Source organism: Lissotriton helveticus, chromosome 2_1 (genome assembly GCF_964261635.1).
Source record: "Lissotriton helveticus chromosome 2_1, aLisHel1.1, whole genome shotgun sequence".
Taxonomy (NCBI): domain Eukaryota; kingdom Metazoa; phylum Chordata; class Amphibia; order Caudata; family Salamandridae; genus Lissotriton; species Lissotriton helveticus.
This window is the reverse complement of record NC_136059.1, coordinates 1,386,720,836-1,386,747,200: the sequence shown is the minus strand read 5'-3', so window position 1 is coordinate 1,386,747,200 and position 26,365 is coordinate 1,386,720,836. Positions and strand designations below refer to the sequence as shown.

At 47.9% G+C, this 26,365-nt stretch overlaps 1 protein-coding gene across 1 annotated transcript in view; it reads right to left on the bottom strand.

Moving 5' to 3' along the window:
- Nucleotides 1-4,427: 4,427 nt before the first annotated feature.
- Nucleotides 4,428-26,365, bottom strand: part of NCBP1 (nuclear cap binding protein subunit 1) — an 832,716-nt gene continuing 810,778 nt past the window's right edge. The window contains exon 23 of the mRNA XM_078676323.1: nucleotides 4,428-5,150. Coding sequence (XP_078532449.1) covers nucleotides 5,037-5,150 — 114 coding nt within the window. The 3' untranslated portion in view covers nucleotides 4,428-5,036. The remainder of the gene's footprint in view (nucleotides 5,151-26,365) is intronic.

Here is a 26,365-nt window from a genome sequence, read left to right as displayed (position 1 = left end):
AAAAAATATATATATAATAATTTTAAAAGGGGGTGTTTAGGTATTTTTGAAATTTTTGAAAAATTTTGTTTTCTCTTTATAAATAAGGTTTCTTGAAAAAAGAAAAAAAATGCCTTTTGTTTTGACGCGTGGTACTTCAAAATGTTCCATTTTCAAAAAATGCTGTAAGATGACTGATGTGTATGCTCATATTAATTCTGCTCTGGTTAGTTTTAGCTGTCATCTTTCCTTTCGGGATCGATAAGGAGAGGTACAAGGTCAATATGACAAGCAAGGCTTCAGTTAGACAAGACAAACATAGTGCAACACACAAAGCTAATAAGATTATTGATCACAGACCAGATATTCATCAGGATAGGTCTGTTGGTGATTTTTCAAGCAATACATTTTCAAGGCTTTTGGGAGAATATGTTAAGGTCATGAGTGTCAAAGATTGCTACATCTGTGTAAAGTTGCCTGCTTCTGTCTCTGAGGGAGTGACATACAATATGCTTCCTCTTACTTATGGCATAACCTGCAGTGTGATAGCTAGTTTATTTTACCAAACTGGTCGTTTAGAGTACTATTATTCAAATTACGACGAAATTTTTGCAAATTTGAAGATTGAGGATGCTTTAAATAAACATAAGAAAGCTAAACAGATGAGGGAATTCTTTTTAGTAACTAATGAACTTACTTATGAGTACGCATACAGAAATAACAACCTGCAAATTGAGAGCTGAGGAAAAAACTTTCCTGAATCTTGTTGAGGAGAGAAGGGCAATTTATAAAAGAAACGAGATGGTCAAACAGACCAAATCGAAGTTCTGGCAGAAGGAGGCTGAAAGGCTAAATGGCAAATCTTTTGATAATGTTGCAATTCACATAGACAAACCAATCAGTGGCAAGCTTTGCATTAGGAGAGATAATACTCTATTTGATAATTACTTTGTAGGAGCTAGCAATTGTGAGGACACTTACCAAATCATGGGGGGTTGGGGATTCAAAGGTGGCAGAGATCCAATTTTCCCTGGGATCTATTTTGTCTGCAGAGATAAAGCTTATTATAATCTCCCGGACCATTGGTATGGGACATGTTTTGTTGGACTTGTTTTTCCAAAGATTTTTCATGTTGACAGAAATGCAGAAGGTTCATTTGAAATCAGTAGCCATGCAAACAGGTTTAAAAGAGAAAGTTTTTCAGAAATTTTGGGAGACATCTTTGAAGCAGTGATACCTTTAGTAGGTATAACCCTGAATGCAGGAAGAATCAGAAAATTGTCCACAATTGTTGACAGATTGTCCACTGACACAGCGGGTGGTTTCCAGTTGGTGGATGTTGAGGTCATTGCGGTCAGATCGATGGTGATGCAAAATCACCTTGCTTTAGACATACTCCTAGCAAAAGAGGGAGGAGTCTGTGGCATTTTACATGTACAGCATTGCTGTACTTACATCCCTGATGAAAGTAAGAATATTGAAATGTACATTAGAAACATCACAGAGATGCACTCAGAAATAGTCCCTTTAGAAGAGGATGATTTTTCAGAACGTCTTTCAAAAAGATTCCAAGCTATCAAAACCTGGTTTCAAGAAATGGGTGGTTCGGTTGTTGGCAAGATTCTAACACCTTTGTTTGTGATAATTTTTGTGATAGTTTTGACAAAGATCAGTTGCATGTTACACAAGAGAAAGAAGCACATGAGGGAAAAGAAGAGAATTTACAAAATCAAGAAGGAGCAAGAGAGGGAGGTAGAGCTTGAGGAGTTACGCAGAGCTCAATATGACAGTTGCAAGGATTTTGCTGAAACAAGTCTTTAGAAAATACTAACATAGTGAAATTGAACCATTTTCGTTTAAGATAAAATTTGCAAAATTTTTGGGTGTGGTGTGGTGATTTGGGAATCACCAGATGAGGGAGTTGATGGAGCGAGATTCAGAAATGTATTTCATTTCAACTCGTGAAGTCACACTTCCATAAATAAAAATAACAAGGCTAACAATTGTGCTGTATGTGTATTAATTCAACTTAGTTTAAAGTTGTATCTACACAGAACACGCGGGAAACTAATGTGTGTGCTTATAAATGTGCATTATGTTGCATTTCCTTGTTCGTGAAAAATAATAAATTAATCGTGTCTATTGTCATGTCAAAAATTAACTGCAGCTGTTTAGAATAAATGGCATGTGCTTATTTTGCTTCCCTGTCTATGTGGTGTCACTCTATTATCTATAGGTGCATAAAGAACCCTGCCGGATTAAATGAAGAATGGTAGATATAAAATGCTGCTTTATTTGTGCATTACAGCTAGGTAATTTAGACTAATGGGTTAATCAATAGCAATGGAGGGTGGCAACAGAACAAACTATATTACTCGCATTAATTATTCTTTTGTGTTTGTTTATATGATAGTTAATGAAAAAGGTTTTGGGCCTAGTGAATTTCCATGCTTGCAAAAATCTGCTTGGAGCCAGAGTGAGTCCATTTTGGCAGCGTTATCCTCCTGTCCTGAAGCAAATTTGTCGTGCTGAGCTGACAGTCTCTTGGTCGAGCAAGGCCAAGGCCAGGAACCGGCAAAAAGGCTTGAAACAACCACGTATCCGAGGAAGCCAAAAACTTTACTTGTATAGAATGTTGCGAACTGGAAGAAGCTGCGTTGTTCGAAAACTAGAGACAATTGTCTCTAAGAACGTGACGGAACTGTGATTCTAAAATGTGGTGACACGTCGCCTGTCACTTTTGGACCAATGGGACTCCGATTTCAGCAGAGAAAAATACAATTTCTTAGATCAGCTTAGCGTAGAAAGGTATAAAAACTCTTGCCCCGTGGAAGAGTTATGCTTTTTCTTGCGGACCTTTTGATGAGGGCGTTGTGCTGTCGGACATTCCTTGGAGCACGTAAGGGCCTTCAAAGACTTTTTTCTTTAATTCTTTATTATAGTTAGCATTAGTTAGGGACTTAGGTTTTGAAAATGCCAAACTGATAATTTCCATTTTGCAATAATATTTTGATTCATAATAAAACTGTCATAACCATTTGCAATGATTCAAATAAAAATGCTTTAATAAAATCTTTAATACAATTTCCAAATGAGTAGCTAATAAAAATCTTACTTTGGAAACAAGTTGGTCTTGTCATTTCATAAGTTTAGGTTACCATTAGCTAGATTTATCGCCACAGTGGCTTAATTAGTTTGTAGGGTTTTTAAAGTGTGATGATTTCATTTACCGCGGTTGTATATAAATGTATATTTATTTATTTATGGGCTAATTAGGTCACATGGTCCAGTTGGTCAAAATATGTCATGTTAGATTTATGGGCCTAATGATTGATTAGTGATTAATAGTGTATATTGTGGAGTTGGGTAGCGTAGCTTATGACATATTTCCTATAGCCCGCTGGATCAGAGGCAGGCAATGGCGAGCGCCGGGTCAGAGGCGCGGTACTAGCTCCATCAACAGCGGAAACAAAAGTGGCAGCTGGCTCAACAGGTAGGAGCGAAAAAGGAGTCTACATAGTCACTGGCAGACCTGAAAATTCAGGATTCTTTTGGACCAAGCTCAGAATCTTCTCAAATGGGAATTGGTAGCAAGACCAAGAGGCACGTTTATACCCTCTTTGGAGTTCCAGAGTAGCAGGAATCAGAAGATTCCCAGCTTTGATGTATTATGCCTCTTTTTGAACTTACCTGCAGCTTTCAACCGTGACAAATGTCTGAAGCGGGAGCAGAATTTTTCTTTAGACCTCAACCTGTCACAGCATCAGGTCTTCCAATGTTCAGCAATGTAAAGCTTTGCCTTGCTTTCCCAGATGGCCTTCAGATTCATCTGGGACAGCGTTTTGAGGACCCGTAGTTGGGTTCCCAGCCCAGGTACCACAGCTATACTCTGTGATGGTTTGTCACAGACATCTGTTTGAGACAGTGCCTGCACGGTTTGAACCCTGCTGTCTTGGAAGGGGACATCGTTTATTGCTCACAGGACAAAATATGACATTTTCTGCTAAGAAAAGTCATGAAAAGTCTAAGGAGTAGCTCCAGATCCGCATCGGATGGCACAGAAGAAACTGATGTCAGTGCGCATGGGTGGCGCTTATATGCACACGCTGGTCAATTCCAGAGCAGTATGACATTGGCATGGAGCCACATAATGCCACCTATCTGCACACAGGATTACTGCTTTGAAGTTTTACAGAACCAGTCTAACCCCAGAGGATATTCCCCAGGTGAGGTATCTGCAGTTATAAGTATCCATCAGAAAGTTACACACTGACTAAACTGACCATGAATTTGTTTAACAGGAATCACAGACCACCACAGAGAGAATAGTACATTCAGTGTTTGAACCAGAGGCTGGGAAATAATCAAGGGGAGTTAAGTAAGGGTTTTACAATAGGAATAATGGCACTAATAATTTATTAACCAAAAAGTAAGACCGCACACAATGGTTTTAAAAAACATTTTTTTGTATTTCAACCATTGTAGCCAAATTGCGAACATAAACAGTCGGAAGATTAAAAAATAACACAAATCAAAACATCAGTTATACTTTTGTAACCTCTGCACTTCGCTTTTCAAGTGTCCATGCTGAACTATATTTGGTGGCCAACGACAAAGTTTTGGATCTGTTCAGCGAAAAGTAGCAGTTCTGTTCAGTTCTTTTTCCATCTGATATCTTTCTTCTTTCACTTTATTTTAGATGAGGTGAGGTTTTAGTTTGTTGCTTAAGGAATAAAAAAAAATCCTATCTGCACAACGTAAAAAAAACACAAAGCAGAACAAGGGATCAGAAGAAAAACTTAGATGTAGTCATAAGACAACCATTAAAAGGAGATAGTGTCTGCAGACAGATGTCAGCAATCTGCTACTACCAGTTTACAGAGGATGCTTAAGTTATTAGCCATATGATGCTAAAACGTTTTTCCACGCAATGTACTTGCTTCTTTTGGTATAAAATAGGGTACAAGAGGCAATCACAAATTGTAAAAGTGTCTTCCTGTTAATCAGGCAATTCCTTTAGAGTTCAAAGTTATCGGTCATCCCTCAGAAAATAAATATCAAGCTTGCAGAGCACAGAATTGCTGGAAAACTCCCAAGATGTGAGGATCCAGTTCAGCAGTAAACAAAAGATTCTCCAACGTGACCATGTAATGATGAATTATTTTGTAATGCTGTGGATAAACACAAAGACTTGTTAGCTTTTAGCCCATGACAAAACAGATCACAACTATTAAGCTCAATTTGTTTTTCCTTTGTAGTTCTGATCATTTAAGCATTCAGACCTAGAAAAATCATAAAAATATTACTATGCCTGCAGGGCTAGATAGTAACTTGAATAATCTACTCAACCTAAATGTAACTTACTTGACCCGTAAACTGTTCTTAAATTGTGTGATCCTAGGCAAATATTTTATTTTACAGAAGCGCCTTTTTCTTCATAATCACATTTGAGAGCACCTTCAATTATAGGAGTTCAATATTTCTGCTGTATAAAAAAAAAAAACTTTTGTTCGATGAAATAGTCTAGTCTAAACGTTTGCTCCATGTATAATAAGAATTTACCCACATATAGGGTACACAGGACTTGCCTCTTTGTTCACTCAGCACTGCCATCTGGGCAGGGGTGGGAGTGTTTCTCAGTTCATGTGTAAAAATGCACTTTTAATATATTGCCAAAGCATGATGTGGTAGCACACAGTCATTTGCAGACAGTAAATTTCTCATGGAAGTGTCCAAAACCTTTTCCATTAACATGCAGTTTTACTGATGAATCCGTTACTTACCTTCAGAAACTATGTATCTGGCAGAGGCATATTCTAGTTGTAGATTCCTTACATTTTAAATTTCCCCCAGGCGTCAGTCCGGATCCTGCGATTTTTCATGATTATTACCCCTACTCTTCGGTAGGTTATGTAGGTTGGCTCCGCGTTCGTTGTCGTGCACACCGGAAATTACGTCGCAGGACCTACATAGCTGCCGCCCGGGTGCACTGACGTCAGTTCTTAACACGACTCTCCAAACCAGTAGAGCAGAGCCATTGTTAGACCGGTCAGCCCTAGGGTGGTCTTACCCAGTTTCTTTCGCCCTTGCCTTGTTTTTTTTGTTGGACCTAGGTCTCTGGGCGCCTTACCACTGCCAATCAGTGCTAAGGTGCAGGTGCTCTCTCCTACCAACATGGCTGCCACAGGCCCCTGCGGAGTGGTCTTTTTAGTAACATACTAGTAGCCAGGAGCTGGCTGGGATATCAGAATACTGTAGCAATGCCATTCTGCCTTTTCTGCCCATAACTTAGACTGTGGAAGCTCCTGGAACCTTCAGGAATAGGGGAGGGGTTTCACGTTGCCGCCTTAGAGAGTGGTCACCTGACCTAGAAGTATTTAGGGAAAGGAGGGAAACCTGCTTGTCAGTTGGGGCCTCACTGGACCTGGGGGAACCTCTGCAGGAGTTTAGGCGGTAGGGCCTAGGGGAGAAACCTACACCACTGGAAGTGACTGGGCCACGGCACCGCCTTCTAAGCTGAGTGAGGGACTCTACCAAACCCACTGATCTGGCCCAGCGTGGGGGAACCCAGGGAACCACCTGCAGTGATCTAAGGGAACCATCCTGATTCTGACCCACCACCTCAAACCCCCCCCTTACTACCTATCCCCCAAGGAACTGCCTAAGAAGGGCGCAGAAGTCATCAAGCACCAAGAACCACCTATCTACAAGGAGGACTGCTGGGGGATCAACCAGGTACCGGCGCTGCATCATGCACGCGCTCCCTGCTCGACCTGTGCCCCCCTGTGCTGTCCTGCCTCAGTTTTGCTAAACTGCCTGAACGGCCATTCCCCCAAAGCGCTCTCCTGCTGTGCCCCTGAGAAGCGCTGTGATTCCTGAGCGCTGTACTGCTAAGACTGTGCCTCTGTCGAGTGCGCGGTGCTCCTAAGAGCGCTATCAGGACTGTCACTGTGCCCCCTCCCTCTTAGGACGCTTAGGCGCTGTGGGAACAGTCGAGCTGCAGGCCAGACTCAACGCCGCAGCCCAGGTCTCCTTTAAGTGCAAGCTGTAGCGCTATTGCCCCCGGAGAGCGCTGCGGTCATCACCGGTGCGGCCCGGGGATTGCTGGCGCTACCTCGGGCCGTCCGGAAGCATTCTGGGACTCGCCGTCACCCGGCGCTTGCCTGAAGAGGCCCCCGCTGCTGCCTGCATCGTCGCGGCGGCCCCCCGAGCCAAGTGCAGCGTTAGGCCGCGCTGGGCCCCGCGAGGCCCGACTCCACCATCACGTGACGGGGGCGTCAGTCGCGTCACGGGCCCCGCCAACGCTGCGCCTGGATTGGGCGCGTGGCCGAGCCCCTAGCAAGCGAGCCTCGGATTGGCTCTGGGGCCCAGCACACCCCAGCACTGCCCCGCCATTGGCTAAGAAGGCCGCACCCTTCCCGGCCGTGTCCAGACTAGTCCCGGGGCCGGGAAACCAACGAGAGGCCCGGGACCTGTCCCAAGACAGCGAGGGGCCTACCGGAGGGCAGGAGCCCTCCCCTCTCACTTGCACCAGCCCGAAAGAGGCTCACTGCAGCCTACACCGCCGGGGGAGGAGGGCAGCAGACACGAGTGGAAGCGGGGCCTCCCAGGAGCCAGGAGGAAGCCCCGTGACCACCCCTACTCTCAGGAGAGCTGGAACTGGGCCCTGTTGGCCCTGTTTAACCCCCCCAGTGGGCCAACAAGCACTAAGGTGAGAGGGAAAAGGCCTACAAATCCCCCTGAACTGGGCAAGGAGCTTAATTAAGCCTTTGCTGACTGACTTGTAATAGAGTTAACCCCTGGCTAGGGGACTGTTCTTTATAGCCTGCCTTTAAGCAGGAGCTGAGTGGGTATTGTTGATGTGCCATGCCAGCAGAGGGTCCTAGGCCTAATGGTCATGAAACACTGCTTTATTGATCCTGCGGAGGTCCCACCTTGATATTGAAGCCTGCGTAATGAAATGTTAATTGAGTTCTCATTGAATGAATTACGTACCTATGCTTTTATAATGGAATGTTGCCTGAGTCCTCATGAAATGGTTTTGCCCATGCCTACAATGAAATGTTGCTGATGAGTTAATGCTGAATTGATTCCAATGAATGATTTGCCAGCCCTGAGTTCAATCTAGATAAAAGCCTATTGATTTTAAAAAGACTAGCTGGTGTGGTGTCATTGATTGTGTGCTTTCCATGTCTCAGTGCGAGTGTGTGCTGCAATCCTACTTTACACCTAGCTTTCGGGTGCCTTCCCGCTCGCGCCAAGCTACCCCGTGGAATTGGTGACCCCATTTCTCACAGCCATGAAAGACATTGACAAGTGGTGCGTCAAAACTAAGGCCCTTTAGGGGAGTCCTTATCCCTAAAAACCAGTTCACAGAGCAGGGAAGTAAGGAAACTACAATGAGAGTATGTCTCTACAGGATACATCTTTAATGAAGGCAAGTAACTTGTTCATCTGATAGAGACTTCTAGTTGTAAATTCCTTACCTTAGTATAGATACCCCAGCAATACCAACCCCAGAGGAGGGTCTGGGAACCAAGATTACGCGAGGAAGTCCTGGAGGACCGAACAGGCAAAGTATCCGTCCCGCCAGACTTGGCTGTCCAGGCAGTAGGTTCTGGTAAACATGCTCAGGGATGCCCACGTTGCCGCCTGACCGATATCTAGGGCTGGGACTCCGCGTGCGAAAACAGTCGTTGTCGCTGTTGCTCTAGTACAGTGAGCACGTAACCCCACAGGAGGTTCCTTCTTTGCCAATGCGTAGCACAGTTTAATGCAGAAGACAACCCATTGAGAGATGGTCCTTTTCTGTATTGCCGACCTTTCTTGGCACCCACATGGCCAATGAAGAGTTGGTCGTCCACCCAGAAGTCTTTGGTACGATCAATATAAAAAGACAACGCCCGATTAGGGACAAGGCCATGGAGTCTCCTCTTCATTGGAGGGATGAGGGGGTGGGTAAAAGGTGGGCAATATAATGGATTATCCCTCATGAAAGGATGTGATCACTTTAGAGAGGAACAAAGCTTTTGTTCGAAGAACCACTTGATTTGGATGGACAGACAGATAGGGAGGCTTGGAAGACAGACACTGGAGCTCCCTAACTCGGCGAGCAGAGTTAATGGCAATGTGGAAAGCAGTTGGAAGAAACCTGAGGGGGCCATTATGAAGAGGCTTTAAGCAAGCACATATAAGAAAAGTCAAAAACAAATTTAAATCTAATTGGGGCATTATGAAAGGAGACGGAGGAAACAAGTAAGTAAGGCCCTCATGAAACCGATTGACAATGGGAGATTTGAAACAAGGCTGAGCTGGAAGTCTCAGAAAGGCAGAGATAGCAAAAAGATCACCCTTAAGGGTGCTCAAAGTATGTACAACAGAACTTCTGAAAGAGGGGCAGAAAAGGGATCAACAGCTTTTGCTGGGCACCATGTCACAAATTTGTTTAATCTTCCGGCATATACCGTTTTAGTGGAGGGACAACACATACCTTGGAAGGTCGAAATCTGTCAACTGCCACCGCTTAATCTCCACGCAAGGAGGTGGTGACAGGACACGTTCGGGTTAACAGTCCCCCGCTACTGCGACGGAGTATCCTCCCGAAGGGGCAGTCCGATTGGAGGCTCGATGGCCACTTTCAGTACGTCAGAATACTAGACTCTTTGTGCCCAATCTGGAGCCACAAGAATAGTTTGAGTCCGGTTGTGATTGATCTTCTTGAGCACCTATTGTGCCACCTTAGAGATGCCCCCTGAAAAACAACAAGCCCTAGTGTGGTTCCTGAAAGGCTGCCCGCCATTTGCCACTACCAGACAAGTTTCTGGACCCCTGGGTAGAGTGCTGCCGCTCTCTGGGTCCAGAAACAAAGCCAATCCTGGGCAGAGGTGCCATGCCTCCTCCCCCACAATGGGCTGGGTCCACAAAGGGGAAGCTTCAAAGGCCTGCCACATTTGTAAGCTGTACCTGCCCCCCAGCAACTGGCTCCTACTGGTTCTGCCCCCACTCTGGGAGGGAGAATCGGCGGGAAAACCAAGCTATGAGGAGAGGTGTGCCCACCTTTGCCAACCCCATCCCTCAGGTGGGGGAGACTAGGTTTAGCACATCTCAGTCCCCCTCCAACTTGAAGATGAGGGGACCCAGCCAATTAGGGAAAGGCTCATGCCTCCTCCCACTGGATGGTGGCATAATAGTAGATGTACCCAACCCCAAGGAAGTGACCCATAATAGGGGGTGTACCTATCCCAAGGAAGGAACAAATTGGTCCAGACCTCCACACCCATTAAAGGCCCCTAAATTTTGAATGTATTGGCAACCCTGAACCTTGCCTCCTCAGATTCAAGGGAGAAAAAAGTAGGACAGAAGTGCCGTGCCGATCCAGGAAGAAGAGGACACCTGCTGCTTTGGCCCCAGCCCTACCAGCCTGTCCCAACTCCAACCTGTCTACAGCATAGACCTCAGCGTGTTCAGCAACCACAAGCACCTCAGAGCCCAGAGGACCTGCCCTGCACTCACCGACTCAATCTCCTGTGAGCACCGGGTTTGCCCAACAAAGACTCACCCACAGAATCCAAATCCAGGCGGCTCCGCGATTTTGCACCACTCTGCACCAGCCTCCCATGGCCGGAGTTCGAGTGGCTCAAACGACGAGGAGGTCTCCCTAGCGATCCTGATATGGGATCTGGTGATCACCGACCTACAAGTTTCAAACAGACGCCTGCAGCCTCAACCTGAAGGGTTCTCCCCCAACCCTGACCGGAGTTGGTAAGAATAACCCGATGCTAAAAGACAACCCAGCACCCGGCACCCCACAGCCTTGGGTGGCCCAACCGACTGTCCAGGCATCCCCCAAGAACCCAACTTACTTCTACGACCAGTGGTTGCCTTCAGGAAGCCTCCCTGACCGAGCCTGCAGTATCCTTGCCGAACCAGAGTTCTCCATGGATATCCACAGGCCCCCCCCCCCCGACGTCTGCTTTGCACTCTGCACCAGGCTGCCCCTGTGCTGCTGGCGGTGCAGCTCCTATGCTGAATGTTGTCCCCTGCAGTGCTGATCTCTACCCCAGGAGCTTTGCTCCCACAGCCAAGGGGCATGCGCGCAAGCAGTCCCTGACCGAAGGCCCCCTTGGCCCCATTGGCTAACAAAGGGTCCCTGCACTCTGCACCCACCCGCCCCAGTACAACTGGTGGTGCAACCTAATTGCCCACTTGGACCTTGGTCCTACCTCTAAAAACTCCCACTCTTAAGACATTTACTTTCCTGTGAAACTGATAACCATTATTCTGTCATAGGAACCAATGTTACAAGTCTTTGTTCCAAAAATGTACTACGCTGTAAACTGCTGTTTTGTATGGAAAGAAAGTAACTATGATTCAAACTGATAATTGGTGTACTTACCTGTAAGTGACAAAGCCTGGGTGTGATATCTCGGCATATCACCCGAGTAGTCGATGTGAAGCTGAACGAGAAAGTAATCCAAAATAATTACTGGGTAATTTAGACTGCTTTTTGAACCAATACAAACCTGTAACAATTGCAAATTCATTCCCAATTACACTTCTATAATGTTCTATGATTGAAGGTATTTTTTACCTACCTCTACCAAGTCCTGCTTGGTTCTAGAAATAAAATATAAATCTAACTGCTCGCCCACACCCCCACAAAGAGAGCTGCTAGTACTTACCTAATTTAGCCTCTGCTATACCACTGTGGACTCCCTGGACTCTGTTCACACTATACATTACTTTGGTATAGTATATACAGAGCCAGCTTCCTACAACAGGTAGGTCACATGTACTTTCTACTGTAAAACTTTGCAAGGAAATTGTCTTGGGAATGGGTTTGCAATCGTTACAGGTTTGTATATGCTTTAAAAAGAGTTTAAATTACATGGAAATTATTTTTGCGTTACTTTTGGAATATATGGACTACTCGGGGTGGTATGCCTAGATATCACACCGTGGATCATACAATACAAGGTAAGTAAGACTTTTTCAGGTTTGCAATATAGTTACTTTTCTTTCATACAAAAGTTCAACTTGACAACATTTGTAGGAACACCACATCACAACATTGGTTCATATGGAGAAAAGCATGTTATTGGTAAGTAAATAAACTGCAAGAATAGTTTTTGGGGGTTAGAATCAATGCGCCGGTAGGCACTCAAATGAAACCACCAGTGGCACTAGGGGCAGCTAGGTGCAGAGTGTAGGGGCCCAAAGTTAGCCAATGGGGCTAAGGGAGCCTTCAGTTAGGGGCTGCTTACAAGAAGGCCACTTGGCTGGGGGAGCTCCTGGGGATGGGAGCAGCACTGCAGGGGCCAACTATGAATTTCAATAGAGATCTACGATTCAGCAAAGATGCTTCTGGCTCTGCCGTGAGGCTTCCTGAAGGCGACCACCGGCTGGAGAGATAAGTTGGGTTTTGGGGGGATTCCTGGACACCGTCCGTTGGGTCACCCAAGGCCATGGGGCATCGGGTGCAAGGGTGTCTTTTGGCATCAGGGTCTTCTCACCAGCTCGGGTCGCAGGGACCCTTCAGGTTGAGGCTGCAGGCTTAGGCTTGAAGCTTGAGGGAGGTCGGAGATCACCAGATCGCAGAGGGAGGGGGGGCATGAGCCACTTCCTAATCGGCTGGGTCACCTCATCTTCAAGATGGAGTAGACTGAGATGTGTGCTTACCTCGCCTCCCCCACCTGATGGGTGGGGTTGGCAAAGGTGTGATCATCTCTTCTCCAAACTTGTTTTTTCTGACTATTCTACAGCCCAAAATAGAGGGCAGAACCAGTGGGAGTCAGTTGCTGGGGGCAGCAAAAGGAAGGGACAGCTTGCAAAGGCGACAGGCATTTGAAGCTTCCCCTTCGTGGACCCAGCCCATCCTGGGGGAGGAGTGTAAGAAACCGGCCCCATATATACTACACCAAAATGAAGTATAGTGTGTATAGAGTCCAAGTGACCCCAGAGGTAGGCAGAGGTTAAAGTTAGATAGAACCTTACTCTCTAATTGTGGTAGAGTGATTGAGCAGTAAGGCAGTATCAGAGGACAGTGTTAAGCATTTGATGTACACACTCAGTCAGCAAATCAATTCACATACTCAAGTACTGAACTCTAGGCCAATTGTTTTTGTATAAAAATATACTGTTTATTTTACAACCAAGCAAGCCTGGCACAGGTAAGCATTAAATACTTTTCAGTAATAAGTTACTGGATATAGAACAGTTTGAAAAAGCAATAGAAATTGTACTTTGTTTGATTTACAGGGGAGCAGTAGTATGCAACACTTAGCAAATGCAGTACATTGCAATGAATAGGCTTTTTCAGTAAATTACAGGCGAGATACTTTTTACGTTACTTTTCTAACTCAGTGCTGGATACCTAGACTAGCACTGGGACATTTGCTGCTAACAGGTTAGTAAACACGTTTTGGTTATTTGCGCGATTTTTAAAGAAAATTTATAGATTTCAAAACTCCACACAAAAACTTTATGGACAAAAAGTGTCAACGGTATCCTATGGGAAGAAAACAGGTTAATGGTTCACAGGTAAGTAAACAACTGTGGAAGTTAAGGTTCTGGGGTTAGACTCAGGGGTCCCAAAGTCAGTGATGCACTGTTGTGGCACCCTCAGCGGCACTAGGGCAGCCGGGTGCAGAGTGCTGTTTCGGCGTCGGGCGCCCCGTTTTCTATGGAGAACCTCCGGTTTGCAAAAGCATTGCAGGCAGGGAGACGAAGGTCTTCAGGGTGCGACACCACTTGGAATGGTAAATTTGGAAGTTAAGGGTTCGTTGGGAACTGTTGGTTTGGGCACACAAGGCCGTGGGGCGTCGGGTGCAGAGGTGCCTTTTGGGGTCGGATCTTCTTACCAGCTCCTGGTCGGTGTTAGGGAGGACCTTCTCAGGGGTCGACGGATTTTGGGTCAGGATCGCGGAGGAGACCTCCTCGTGGTGTTTTTCCACTCAAGCTCGGGCCGGGTTCGGCGGGTGAAGAATGGGCTGGATTCGCCGTGTTCGGCCGGAGCCAGAAGCGGAAGTTTGAACAAGTCCGGTGTTCACGGGAGATTCAGTCTTTGAAGTGAAGGCAGGCAGGTCCTCGGGGTGTTTGAGGTTGCTGGCTGCAGAACACACCAGGATTTCGCAGGAGCAGGTTCGAGGGGAGACAGGGCAGTAGGGCTGGGGCCAAGTCAGTGGGCGTCATCCTCTTGTTAGCTCTGCACGGATCTTCGGTCCTCCTCCTTATCGTGTTGTTTCTGGATCTGAGGAAGCAAGGTTCAGGGTGCCCCCTAAATACTAAATTATGGGATGTTACAGGTAGGTAAAGGGCAGGGACCTCTGGGTCCCTTCCCTGGGGTGGGTACACCCCCTATTCTGCCACTCTCCAGTGGGAGGGGGACAGGAGCCTATCTCTGGTTGGCTGGGTCCCCCCATCCACAAGATGGCGGGGAGTCGAGGTTGTGCTTCACCTTGCCTCCCCCACCTGCGGGGTGGAGTGGAGTTGGCAGAGGTGGGCACACCTCTCTTCCTCACTTGTTTTTCCTGTTGGTTCTCCCGCCCAAAAGAGGGGGAGGTTAGAACCAGAGGGGACCAGTCGCTGAAAGCAGCAAATGGCCTGGAGAGGCTTACAAAGGCAGCATGCCTTTGAAGCTTCTCCTTCGTGAACCCTGCCCATCCTGGGGGAGGAGGCTTGACACCTTGTCCCAGGATGTGCTTTATTTCAGGCCCCCGAGAAAAGCAGCTCTCGACCCCGGGTTCAAGAAACATGTCTGGTGGTGGCAGCCTAGGCAGCCACTCAGTCAGGTCACTAGAAGTTGGTCGAGTTTCGGGGGGCATCTCTAAGATGCCCTCTTTTGTGCATTTTACAATAAATGCCACACTGGCATCAGTGTGAGTTTAATGTGCTAAGTTTGATACCAAACTTCCCAGTCTTCGGTGTACATTATGGAGTTGTGGAGTTCGTAATGACAAGCTCCCAGCACCATATACTCTTAATGGCAGCACTGCACTTATAGTGCCCAGGAATTGACTTTGGCACTGTAGGGGTACAGGGCTCATGTACCTGTACCCTCACCACTGGCATAGGGCACCCAGCTAGAGGGGTGACTGATGTATGCCAGGGCAGTGGTGGATATGTGCCATGTCGACTCTTCACTTTGTTCTGCACCAAGACACGCAGCCTGCAAGGGCAGTGTGAGTGTCAGGGTACAGGGCCTCTAAGGGTGGAACAATAAGTGCTGCAGCCCTTAGAGGCCTTCTCTGGTCACAGTGCCCTGGGTACCTGTGGTACCAATTACCAGGGGCGGACGTGGCCAGAGATGCCAATTGGGTTTAGGCATCAATGCAGTGTTAGGGAAGGAACATAGGTCCTGGGTACCTGATTAGCAGGAGACCAGGGCACTTAGTCAAAGTACATCAGCAATTCAGCAAAAAGTGGGGGCATACAATGCAAGAAAGAAGGCACTTTCTCACCCCCCCCACCCCAAACGAAAGGTGATGAGATTAACCTTGCCCTAGAGAGTCTTCATTGTCCAAGTGGAAGAACCTGGGAAGTCCATCTGCATTGGCATGGGCAGTCCCAGGTCTGTGTTCCACTTCAAAGTCCATTCCCTGTTGGAGATGGACCACCTCAACAGTTTAGGATTTTGCGCTTTCATTTGCATTAGCCATCTGAGAGGTCTATGATCAGTTTGAACTAGGAATTAAGTACCAAACATGTATGGTCTCAACTTCTTCAGGGACCAAACCACAGCAAAGGCATCCCTCTCAATGGCACTCCAATGTTGCTCCCTGGGGAGATGCATTCTGCTTATAAAAGCAACAGTTTGGTCTTGGCCTTCATCATTGGTCTGGGATAGGAATGCTCCTATCCCTAGTTCGGAGGCATCAGTCTGCACTATGAACTGCTTGGCCATATCAGGAGCCTTCAGAATTGGTGCACAGCACATTGCTTCTTTCAGGTAATCAAAAGCCTTTTGGCAACTAACTGCCCAGTTAACTTTTTTGGGCATTTTCTTGGAGGGGAGTTCTGTGAGGGGAGTCACAATGGACCCATATCCCTTCACAAACCTCCTGTAGTACCCAGTCAAGCCAAGGAATGGCGTGACTTCTGTCTGGGTTATTAGTGCAGCCCTGCCCAGGATGGCCTGGATCTTGGGCTGTACCTGGGCTCCACCAACAAGGTGGCCCAAGTACACCACAGTGCCCTGCCGTATCTGACATTTGGATGCCTTGATAGCTAGACCTGCAGTTTGCAGGGCTTTTAAAATCTTCCCAAGGTGGATCTGGTGATCCTGCCAGGTGGAACTAAAGACAACAATATCATCAAGATAAGTTACACTAAAGGACTCCAACCAGCAAGGACTTGATTCACAAACCTCTCGAAGGTGGCAGGGGCATTCCTGAAACCAAAGGGCATAACAGTGAACTGGTAATGCCCATCAGGTGTGGAGAATGCTGTTTTATCTTTTGCTCCTGAGGCTATACCAATCTGCCAGTACCCTGCAGTCAAGTCAAAGGTACTTAGAAATGTGGCTGCCCCCAATTTGTCTATCAATTCATCTGCTTTTGGGATAAGGTGAGCATCTGTCTTGGTGACAGAGTTGAGCCCTCTATAATCCACACAAAACCAAAATATTCTCTTTCCACCCTGTGGATGAGATTTGGTGACTAGAACACCACAACTGGACTGGCCTAGGGGCTCTCAGAGTGTTCAATAACCCCCAAGTCCAGCATCTTGCTGACTTCAGCTTTGATGCTATCCTCGACTTGGTCTGACTGTCGATAGATTTTGTTTTTGACGGGCACTGTCACCAGTGTCCACATCATGGGTACATCAGTTTGTCAGACCAGGGGTAAGGGAAAAGAGCTTAGCATACTGTTGCTAGACTTGCTTGCAGTCAGCCTGCTGTTGGGCAGAGAGGGTGTCTGAAAAGACAACTCCATCTACTGACCCATCTTTTGGGCTGTAGGAGAGGTGGTCAGGGAGAGGTTCACTCTCTGCTTCCTGTTCCTCATCAGTCACCATCAGCATGGTGATGTCAGGCCCGTCATTGTAGAGCTTTAGGCGGTTCACATGGATAACCCTTTTGGGTGTCCTGCTTGTGCCCAGGTAAACTAAGTGGTGACTTCACTCTTATTCTCTAGGATAGGGTAAGGGCCACTCCATCTGTCCTGGAGTGCCCTTGGTGCCACTGGCTCCAAAACCCACACCATTTACCCAGGTTGAAATTCAACCAGTGAAGCTTTTGGTCATACCAGTGCTTCTGAAGCTCCTGGCTGGCCTCAAGATTATTGGAGGCCTTTTCCATGTACTCAGCCATTCTGGACCTTAGGCCAAGCACAAGTCCACAATATCTTGTTTGGGCTCTTGGAGAGGCTTTTCCCAACTATCTTTTATAAGACAGAGTGGTCCCCTCAGAGGATGGCTAAACAAATTCAAAAGGGGAAAACCTACTCCCTTCTGTGGCACTTCTCTGTAAGCGAAAAGCAGGCATTGTAAGAGGACATCCCATCTCCTTTTGAGTTTCTCAGGGAGCCCCATAATCATACCTTTCAATGTCTGTTGACTCGCTCAACAAGGCCATTGGTTTGTGGGTGATAGGGTGTAGTAAACTTTTACTGCACTCCACAATCTTTCCACATGTGTTTTAGGTAAGCAGACAAAGGTAGACCCTCTGTCTGAAACCAACTCCTTAGGAAACCCTACCCTGGTGAAAACACAAACGAGGGCCTTGGCTACTGCAGGAGCGCCGGTAGTCCTAAGTGGAATTGTTTCAGGGTTCCTAGTGGCATGATCCACTACCACTAGAATGAATTTGTTCCCTGAGGCAGTGGGAGGTTCAAATGGACCCCCTCTGCCCACAGCTACCCTTTCAAAGGGAACCCCCACCACAGGCAGTGGTATTAGGGGGGCCTTTGAAAGGCCACCTGTCTTGCCACTAGCCTGACAGGTAAGACAGGAGCTGACAAACTCCTTCACCTTTTGGTGCATCTGGGGCCAGTAAAAGTGGCTAACTAGACTTTCCCAAGTCTTGGTTTGGCCCAGATGTCCAGCCAGGGGAATGTCATGAGCTACAGTTCACAGAAAGGGAAGGATGGGTGGGGCGGTAAGAAAGTTATCACTACTAATGTTTCTTACAGATATATAGTTACACAAGTAAGTAACTTGTGCATCTGAAAGAGACACATTAGTGATAGATTCCTTACCTTAGAATAGATACCCCAGCAATACCAACCCCAGTGGTGGGTCTGCAAACCAAGATCACACCAGGAAGTCCTGGAGAACAGTTGAGGTAGAATGAGAGCGCACGTTTTGGGTCCAGACGGTGGAGCCTCTTCCTCTTTTGAGGGATGCGGAGGCGGAAAGAAGGTGGGCAAAGTGATGGGCTGCCAGATGTGAAAGGCAGTGACAACCTTTGGCAGAAATGATGGACGAGTCCTTAGAACAACTTTGTCCGGATGGACAGAGGGAAAAGAAGGTTTAGAAGAAAGAGCCTGGAGCGCACTCATTCTTCTGGCAGAGGTGATAGCCACCAGAAAAGGTGTCTTTACAGTAAGAAGACGAAGAGGACAGTTGTGAAGTGGCTCAAAGGGAGCACACATCAGATATGTCAGAACCAGGTTCAAGTCTCACTGAGGCATTATGAAAGGAACAGGAGGAAAAAGATGAGTAATGCCTTTGAAGAATCCATTTACAACAAGGGACTTGAAAAGGGAAAGCTGATCCGAAAGCCTTAAAAAGGCAGAAATAGCCAAGAGATAGCCCTTGATAGTGTCCAGAGCAGAGCCCTGCTGGGCCAAAGAAAGGAGGAATAGGAGGACCTCTAAAAGAGGGGCAGAAAGGGGATCCACAGCCTTTGCTGTGCGCCATGCCACAAATTTATTCCACCTGCAGGCATATGCCGTCTTAGTGGAGGAATGCCTGGCTGCCAGGCGTCCCTCCACTAAGGACAAAAGACGTTAACTGCCGGAGCTCAATCTCCACGCAAGGAAGTGGAGGCTGGACAGGTTCAGGTGGAGGACCGTCCCCTGCTGCTGCAACAGAAGATCCTCCCGAAGAGGCAGTTGGGTCGGGGGATCGATAGCCATGCTGAGAAGCTCGGGATACCATACACTTCGAGCCCAGTCCGGAGCCGGAAGAATGACTTGGGCCCGGTCGCACTTGATCTTCTTCAGCACTCTGGGTAGAAGTAGTGTATGCGGAAAAGCGTATAGTATGCCGCAACTCCACTCGCGATGAAAAGCGTCGCCTAGCGAGTGCCGCCTTGGAAATTACAATGCACAGGACTGATGACATTGAGCGTTCTTTTCGTGGCGAATAGAACTAACCAAGGTTCTTCCCACTGCTGAAAGAGACCTTGCGCCATGTCAGAGTTCAGACGCCATTCGTGATCCATCATGCACCGGCAGGTGAGTTTGTCCGTCCTGGCGTTCAGAGAACCTGCCAGGTGTTGAACCACCAGGAAAATGCCCTGATGTTCCAGCCATGTCCAGAGGCGCAGAGCCTCCTGGCAGAGTCCACGACCCCACCCCGCCTAGTTTGATGCAGTACCACATGGCGGTGGTGTTGTCTGAACACCTGCACTACTCTCCCCTTGACAGAGGGAAGGAATGCCTTCAGACAAGTCAGATCGCCCGAAGCTCCAGAAGGTTAATATGGAGCCGGGACTCCACCAGAGACCAGAGTCCTCTGATCTCCGCCTCTCCCAGGTTGCCGCCCCAACCCAGAAGGGACGCGTCCATCACAACTATGCATTCCGGTTGGTGAAGGGAGAGGGATCTGCCATTGACCCAATCGTGATTCGTGAGCCACCACTGCAATTGTCGTACAGTGCCCTCCGAGACCTGGATGTGATCGGACAGGTTACCCTGATGCTGTGCCCATTGGAACTTCAGGTCCCACTGCAGAGCCCGCATATGCCATCTGACATTATTATTATTATTAAGGGTAGCTTATAAAGCGCTTGGTTACGCTAAAGCGTGTCCCCGCGCTGCAACTGAAGAACTCTGAGCGAGGTGGAGAACAGTGATCCGTTATCTGGAGAACAGGTGTGTTTTAAGGTTCTTGCGAAAGCTGGATTCGAATGGATCCAGACGAAGATGGAGAGGGAGGGAATTCCAGTTTTTCGCTGCCAGATAGCGGAAGGAACGTCCGCCCATACGGGCTCTTTTGACCCTAGGAACCTTAAGTAGGCCCTCATATGTGGAGCGCAGCTCGCGTGCAGGTGTATACCTTGTCACTAGGTTCTGGAGTGGAATAGGAGATTTCTTAGCCAGGATGCGGTGGCATGTGCAGAGGGCTTTAAATTCCACTCTGCTTTTTACTGGCAACATGATCCACTAGCAGGATGCAGGAGGACATCAGGCCCAGTAGCCGGAGGGTCATACTGACCGAATCCCGGGATAGAGGCTGAATGATCGGAATCATAGCCTGAATATCCTGGACTCGCTGTTCGGGAGGATAAACCCAAAACGGTGAGTAGCCCAGAACCACTCTGATGAAGGAATCAGGTGCGACTTAGGCACGTTCCTGGAAAACCCCAGCAAATACAGGAGGTCTACCGTAGTCTGGAGGTGGGAGATGACTGCCTAGGGCGAGCCCGCCTTCAACAACCAGTCATCGAGATAGGGGAAGACTGGAACCCCTGATCTGCGCAGATGAGCTGTGACCACCGCCATCACTTTTGTGAACACCCGAGGGGCACTGGTAAGGCCGCAGGACAGCACAGTAAACTGAAAGTGCTTGTGGCCTACCGTGAACCGCCGGTGGGCCGGCAGGACGGGGATGTGGAAATATGTGTCCTACAAGTCCAACGCTACCATCCAGTCTCCAGGGTCGAGGAAAGACCATGTGAGAAAGTGCCATCTTTCTTGCCTTGGTATGCCCCCACTTTTTGCTGAACTGCTGATGTGCGTTGACTGATTGTGCCCTGGGCTCCTGCCAACCAGGTGCCCAGGGCCTGTGTTCCTTCCCTAAAAACTGTACTAAAGTCTAAACCCAATTGAAATCTCTGGCCACATGTCAGTCCCTAGTAAATGGTACCCTAGGTACCCAGGGCATTGTGACCAGAGTGTGCCACCCTTTGGGGCCCTTTACCCTGACACACACACACACACACTGCCTTTGCAGGCTGAGTGTCCTGGTGCACAACTAAACAAAGAGTCGACATGGCACACATCCCTGTGTGCCGTGCCCACAAACCCACTGCCCTGGCATACATCAGCCACCCCTCCAGCTGGGTGCCCTATGCCAGCGGTGTGGGCACAGGCGCATGAGCCCTGTGCCCCTTCCTCGATGACCCCGGCGTCGCCTGCAGCCTCAGGACAAAGGACCCCTCTGACCGCGACCAGCAGGGGGTAAGATTTCCCAACCTTTGTTCCCTTTTCAAGAACGTCACTGAATAACATTGAACGCCCGACGGCTCAAAAGCACCCTTCACCCAGCCGCCCGAGTGCCCCTGGCAGTGCAACCTGTACCCTATCCTACTTCCCCATTTGCCCTGAGCAAGTGACCAGGAGCCCAGCTCCCACAGCCACGTGGACTACTAGCCAGCAGCCACCAACCGAAGGCCCCCTGCCCCTCATTGGATAACATTGGGCCTAACTACCTCTGCACCCGGCCGCCCCTGTGCCGCTGCGGGTGTACCAACTGTACCTACCTGACCCTGGGGGACCCCGAGTTAAAGCAAAGAACCTTAACTTCACCAGTTGAGTACTCACCTGAAAACCGATGACTCACTTTCCTGCCATAGGATAACATTGACTGGTTTGACTCGAAAAATCTTCCAAGTGTGAAGTTTTGAAACTTTAAAATATTCATAAAAAATCAGCCGAATAACGAATTCCGAAGTACTCACCTGTGATCAGGAGAGAAGCCATTACTGTACCTTTTAGCCAAGTACTGAACAGCAAAAGTAATCATAACCGTGTTTACTAGTAATCTAAATTTCTTCCATAGGAATCCATTGTCTGCTTTTCTATGAAATTTCTTCTAAGAGTCTACTTTTGAAAACTTGAAATATCCCTTAAAAATCATACCAAATACGGAAATGTAATTACTTACCTGTCTTAAGTAGAGATCCCCGTGCTGGACCCAGGAGACAGAACTGGATTACAAAAGTAACGAGAACGTACTGTACCTGTAACCTGAATTTTCTCCCATTGGATAACATTGCTAGATTTTCACTGAAAAGTTTCCAAGTGTGAACTTTGAAAAGACCTTTTTTTCTTTGAAAATCATTGCAATAACTAAAACGTTTTTACTAAATTGCTTTCAGCTTAGACCCCAGGACTGAATCTAGGATCCAGTCCTGGCGTTACAAAAGTAATCGATAAAGTAATCAGCTGCATTTACATAGAAAACCCCCATTGAGCTCAATGTTAGATTGTGTTTAGAATTGTGTTGCCTACTGCAACCCCTGTACCTGTTGTGTTTACAAAGTTATTTCCTTTCTGCAAAGTAATTACTTGAGAATCCTCCTAATTGAGAAAAGTATATTTTCGATACCAGTTGGTTCTAAAAATAAAACAACTATATCTTTTGATATAAAAACAATTGGCCTGGAGTTCAGTCTTTGAGTGTGTGAAACCTTTTGCTGACTGAGTGAGTACAACAAATACTTTACACTGCCCTCTGATACTGCCTTACTGCTTGACCAAGCTACCACTTTTGAGAGTAAGGTCAGCCCTGACTTTAACCTCGGTTATACCTCTGGGGTTGGTGGTTTCTATACACACTGTACCTTACTTTGGCCCAGTACATATAGAGCCACTTTCTCACAGACCAGATCTGAGCTAGCGTCAACATCTTGAACTTCTCCTTCCGGAGGAAGCGGTTGACGTTCCTGAGGTCCAAGACAGGACGCAGGCCTTTGTCCTTCTTGGGGACCAGAAAGTAGTGGGGATAACAACCACGACCTTCTTCTGTCCCAGGAACACACTCAATGGCACCCTTGGCCAAGAGGGCAGTGACTTCCTGTTGAAGAAGCGCAAGATGGTCCCCCGACATGCGGTGGTACTGAGGTGGCATGGCAGGAGGAGTAGTCTCGAAGGGGCAGGAGTAGCCCCTTCGGACAATTAGCAGCACCGACTTGTCCGAGGTGATGTTGCGCCAGTTGGGGAGACGATGGCGAATTCTGCAGCCCACTGGCGTTTGATGGGCCTGAAATTCCGGACTAGGAAGGCTTTGCAGTGGATGCTGCGGGGGTGGAGGTGGATTGACCCACCTGCTCGCCCCCAGAACCGCCTTGACGGTTCCCATGTCCGCGCGGAGGTTGTTGCTGCGCAACCCTGTGGTTCTGGAACAAACGTGTTGGGGGAATCCTCCCGTGGCCACGAAAGGAGCAAAAAGCAGAAGCCGGAAGAGGCCGAGTGCCCGACAGGCCCAAGGACTTGTCCGTAGCCCAGGAGTCCTTAAAGCTCTCCAACGCACTATCTGCCTTATTACCAAAGAGGCAAATGCCATCAAAGGGCATGTCCATCAGAGTGTTCTGGACATCCCCTGAAAACCAGTTGTCTTCAGCCAGGCGTGGTGCCGAAGCGCCACACTCGTGGATATCACCCTGCCCAGCGAGTTGACGGTATCAAGCCCACAACAGATGTTAAACTTAGCTGCCTCTCTCCGAGCTGCAATAGCTTAGGAGAGTACGGTCTGGGCCTCTTCCGGACAGTTAGGCGCACCCACGGGGCCAGACGGCCCAAATAGTCGGGCCATGGCAGCAAGAAATTCTTGAACCTGAGCAGGTGTCGCTGACGGACTGGAAAAGGGCAGGTAGGCCGGAGCCGTGGGGGTGGCACCACCGGCACCCTCAGCCATGTTGGGCGAGGAGAAGTCGAGGAGCAACGATGCTTCTTTGACTTCTTTTTGGAATGCTTCAACTTACCTACCCCGACTGTGAAGACTTCGATCCAGACGAACAATGGTGTCGGCTCCGCAACCGGTCCCTCGACCTCCCTCGGGACCTTGAGCTACGCGAAGCAGACTGCTGGACTTCTAGCAACTTTCAGGACCGCTCCCGCAAAGTCTTCGGCGCAATAGCCCGGCAATCGGGGCACGACTTGGAGTCGTAGTCGCGCCCCAGGCGGTAGAGACACACGCGGTGCGGGTTCGTCACCAACATCATGCAGTGACAGTCCCCGCAGTTCTTGAGGCCAGGCATCCCTGCAACACCAGGAGTTTATCGACTCGAAAGAATGGAGACCTAAAAGGCCTTGAAAAAGCTCAGTCAAAAAATGATTGGGGGTACTTGCTCTTCCTGGATCTGCGCTTGATGGTGGGGAAAAAGAAAGAACGGACGTCAGTGCGCGTGGGTGCGTCTAAATAACTCCAGCAACATCATCTTGGCCATGACGCTAATGACATCCGCGGAGCCGCACGACAACGCCTAGGGACGCGCAGGGGTACTGTGGACAAAAACTTTCCAGATCCAGTGTGACGCCTGGGGGTAATTCTAAGGTAAGGAATCTATCACTACGTTTTTCTTTCAGATCCAAGGGTACTTTAAGTATTTCTTTAAGTTGGGTGGCCACACAGCTACAGTGGCAAACTCAACTTCCCCCTTTGAAACTAGAACTGCTTCAATGTGCAACCTGATTTGCTCTGGGCACACTGTTGATCCCATCTGGAGACTGGCTACACCAGGAGTACCTGTAGGACTAGGGGCCTTCTTGTTAGGGCAAGCCTCTTTTCCAGTTAAGTGTCCCGACTTCTTACAGTTGTTACACTAGGCCTTTGCAGGATCAAAGTTCTTCCCCCTATAGGGCTGTGGAGTACAGGGAGTGTTTTGGGACCCACCCCCCTGTGCAGGTTTTTGGGGCCCTTTAGAAGACTGAGACTTTTTATCTTGGGGATTATCACCACCTTACCCCTGGGGAGGTTTTGTGACCCCCTACTTTTGGTCACCCCCAGTGGTTGTCTTGGTCACTCCAGTCTTGACCCAGTGGTCTGCCTTCTTTCCCAATTATTGGGGAGAAATTAGACCAAGGTTTACCAAATGCTGATGTAACTTTTCATGTGTGCAATTACTTAAAATGTGTTCCTTCATAAACAATTTGTAAAGTCCAGTAGTCATGCACATTGTGTCCAGTTAACCAACCATCTAGTGTCTTTACTGAGTAGTCTACAAAATCAACCCAGGACTGGTTTTGGGTTTTGTGAGCCCCCCTGAATCTAATTCTGTACTCCTCAGTTGTTAGTCCAAATCCCTCAGAGATCTCTTTGTGAGTTCATAAGACCCAGCATCTGGCCCAGAGAGGGCCAGGAGTCTGTCTCTGCAGTTACCAGAGAACAGTTCCCACAGGAGTGCCCCCAGAGAAGTTTCTTTACCTTTCTCATGTTATAAGCCCTCTCAAAGGCTGTGATCCACTTAGTGATGTTCTCACCCTCCTAAAATTTAGGGACAATCCCATGGGGGATTTTAGGATGATAAGATTGCTCTATGTCCTTATTATTTGGATTGCTGCCACCATCGATGGGTGCTAAACCCATCTCCTTTCTCTTTTTCTAGAGCCAGGAGTCTGGAATCTAGATCCTATCTTTTGGCCAGCCTTACTAAAAGGATGTCCTCCTCATTGAGGCTGCCCTCAATGTCCTCACCAGGACTGTAGGAAGGTGGCTACCTGACTATGGTTACCCCAGATTTTTTGCCCTGTGTTTAGCTGGTTTTTGACTTAGTTGGCCTGGTTCCCTGCTAATCAGGGCCCCAGGCTATCTGCTCTCTCTGTAAAATGGATTCCATGTACCCTAGGTACATACCACAATTGGAACTGGACTCCTTGTCAGCAACTGTACCATGCACTATAGGTGCTCAGGGCATAGGTGCCACCAAGGCCTACCAGGGGCTGCAGCATATCTTTTGCCACCCCTGGCTGGTTCTTAAATTGACACAACTGGCTGATCACTCAGCTGGGGTAAGGTGGTGTAATCACCCCTTGCTTAGATATAGTATACCTATATCTAAACCTATATCTGGACACATAAACCTGTGAGCCACTCCTATGGAAGACCTTATCAATCCTGGAGGCAGAGTGCGTGGTTTAATGTGAGATGGAGCTCTAGCATGAGCTGAGCCTGTCTGCAGCCGTCGGGAACAAATCCCTAAGCTGTTTCAGGATAATGCCATACCATATACTCTTAAGTGCATTATAATCCTCGCGGTTATAGAGCAACTTTGGGTTGGCTTTATCAAAACATGTCGTGTAAGGTGTCATACGATTTGGAATACTATCCCCTCGCCAGTACTGGCGACGGGGATAGCATTCCACCCCTCTAGAGGGATAAGACATGTTACTTTACTTAAATGCGGTTAATTTCTAAAAGGACCTTGGATCCACAAAATGGATGCCTCTGCCACAGACACAGACACAAGTCTGACCCCCTGAAGCTGACCGAAACTCAGCGA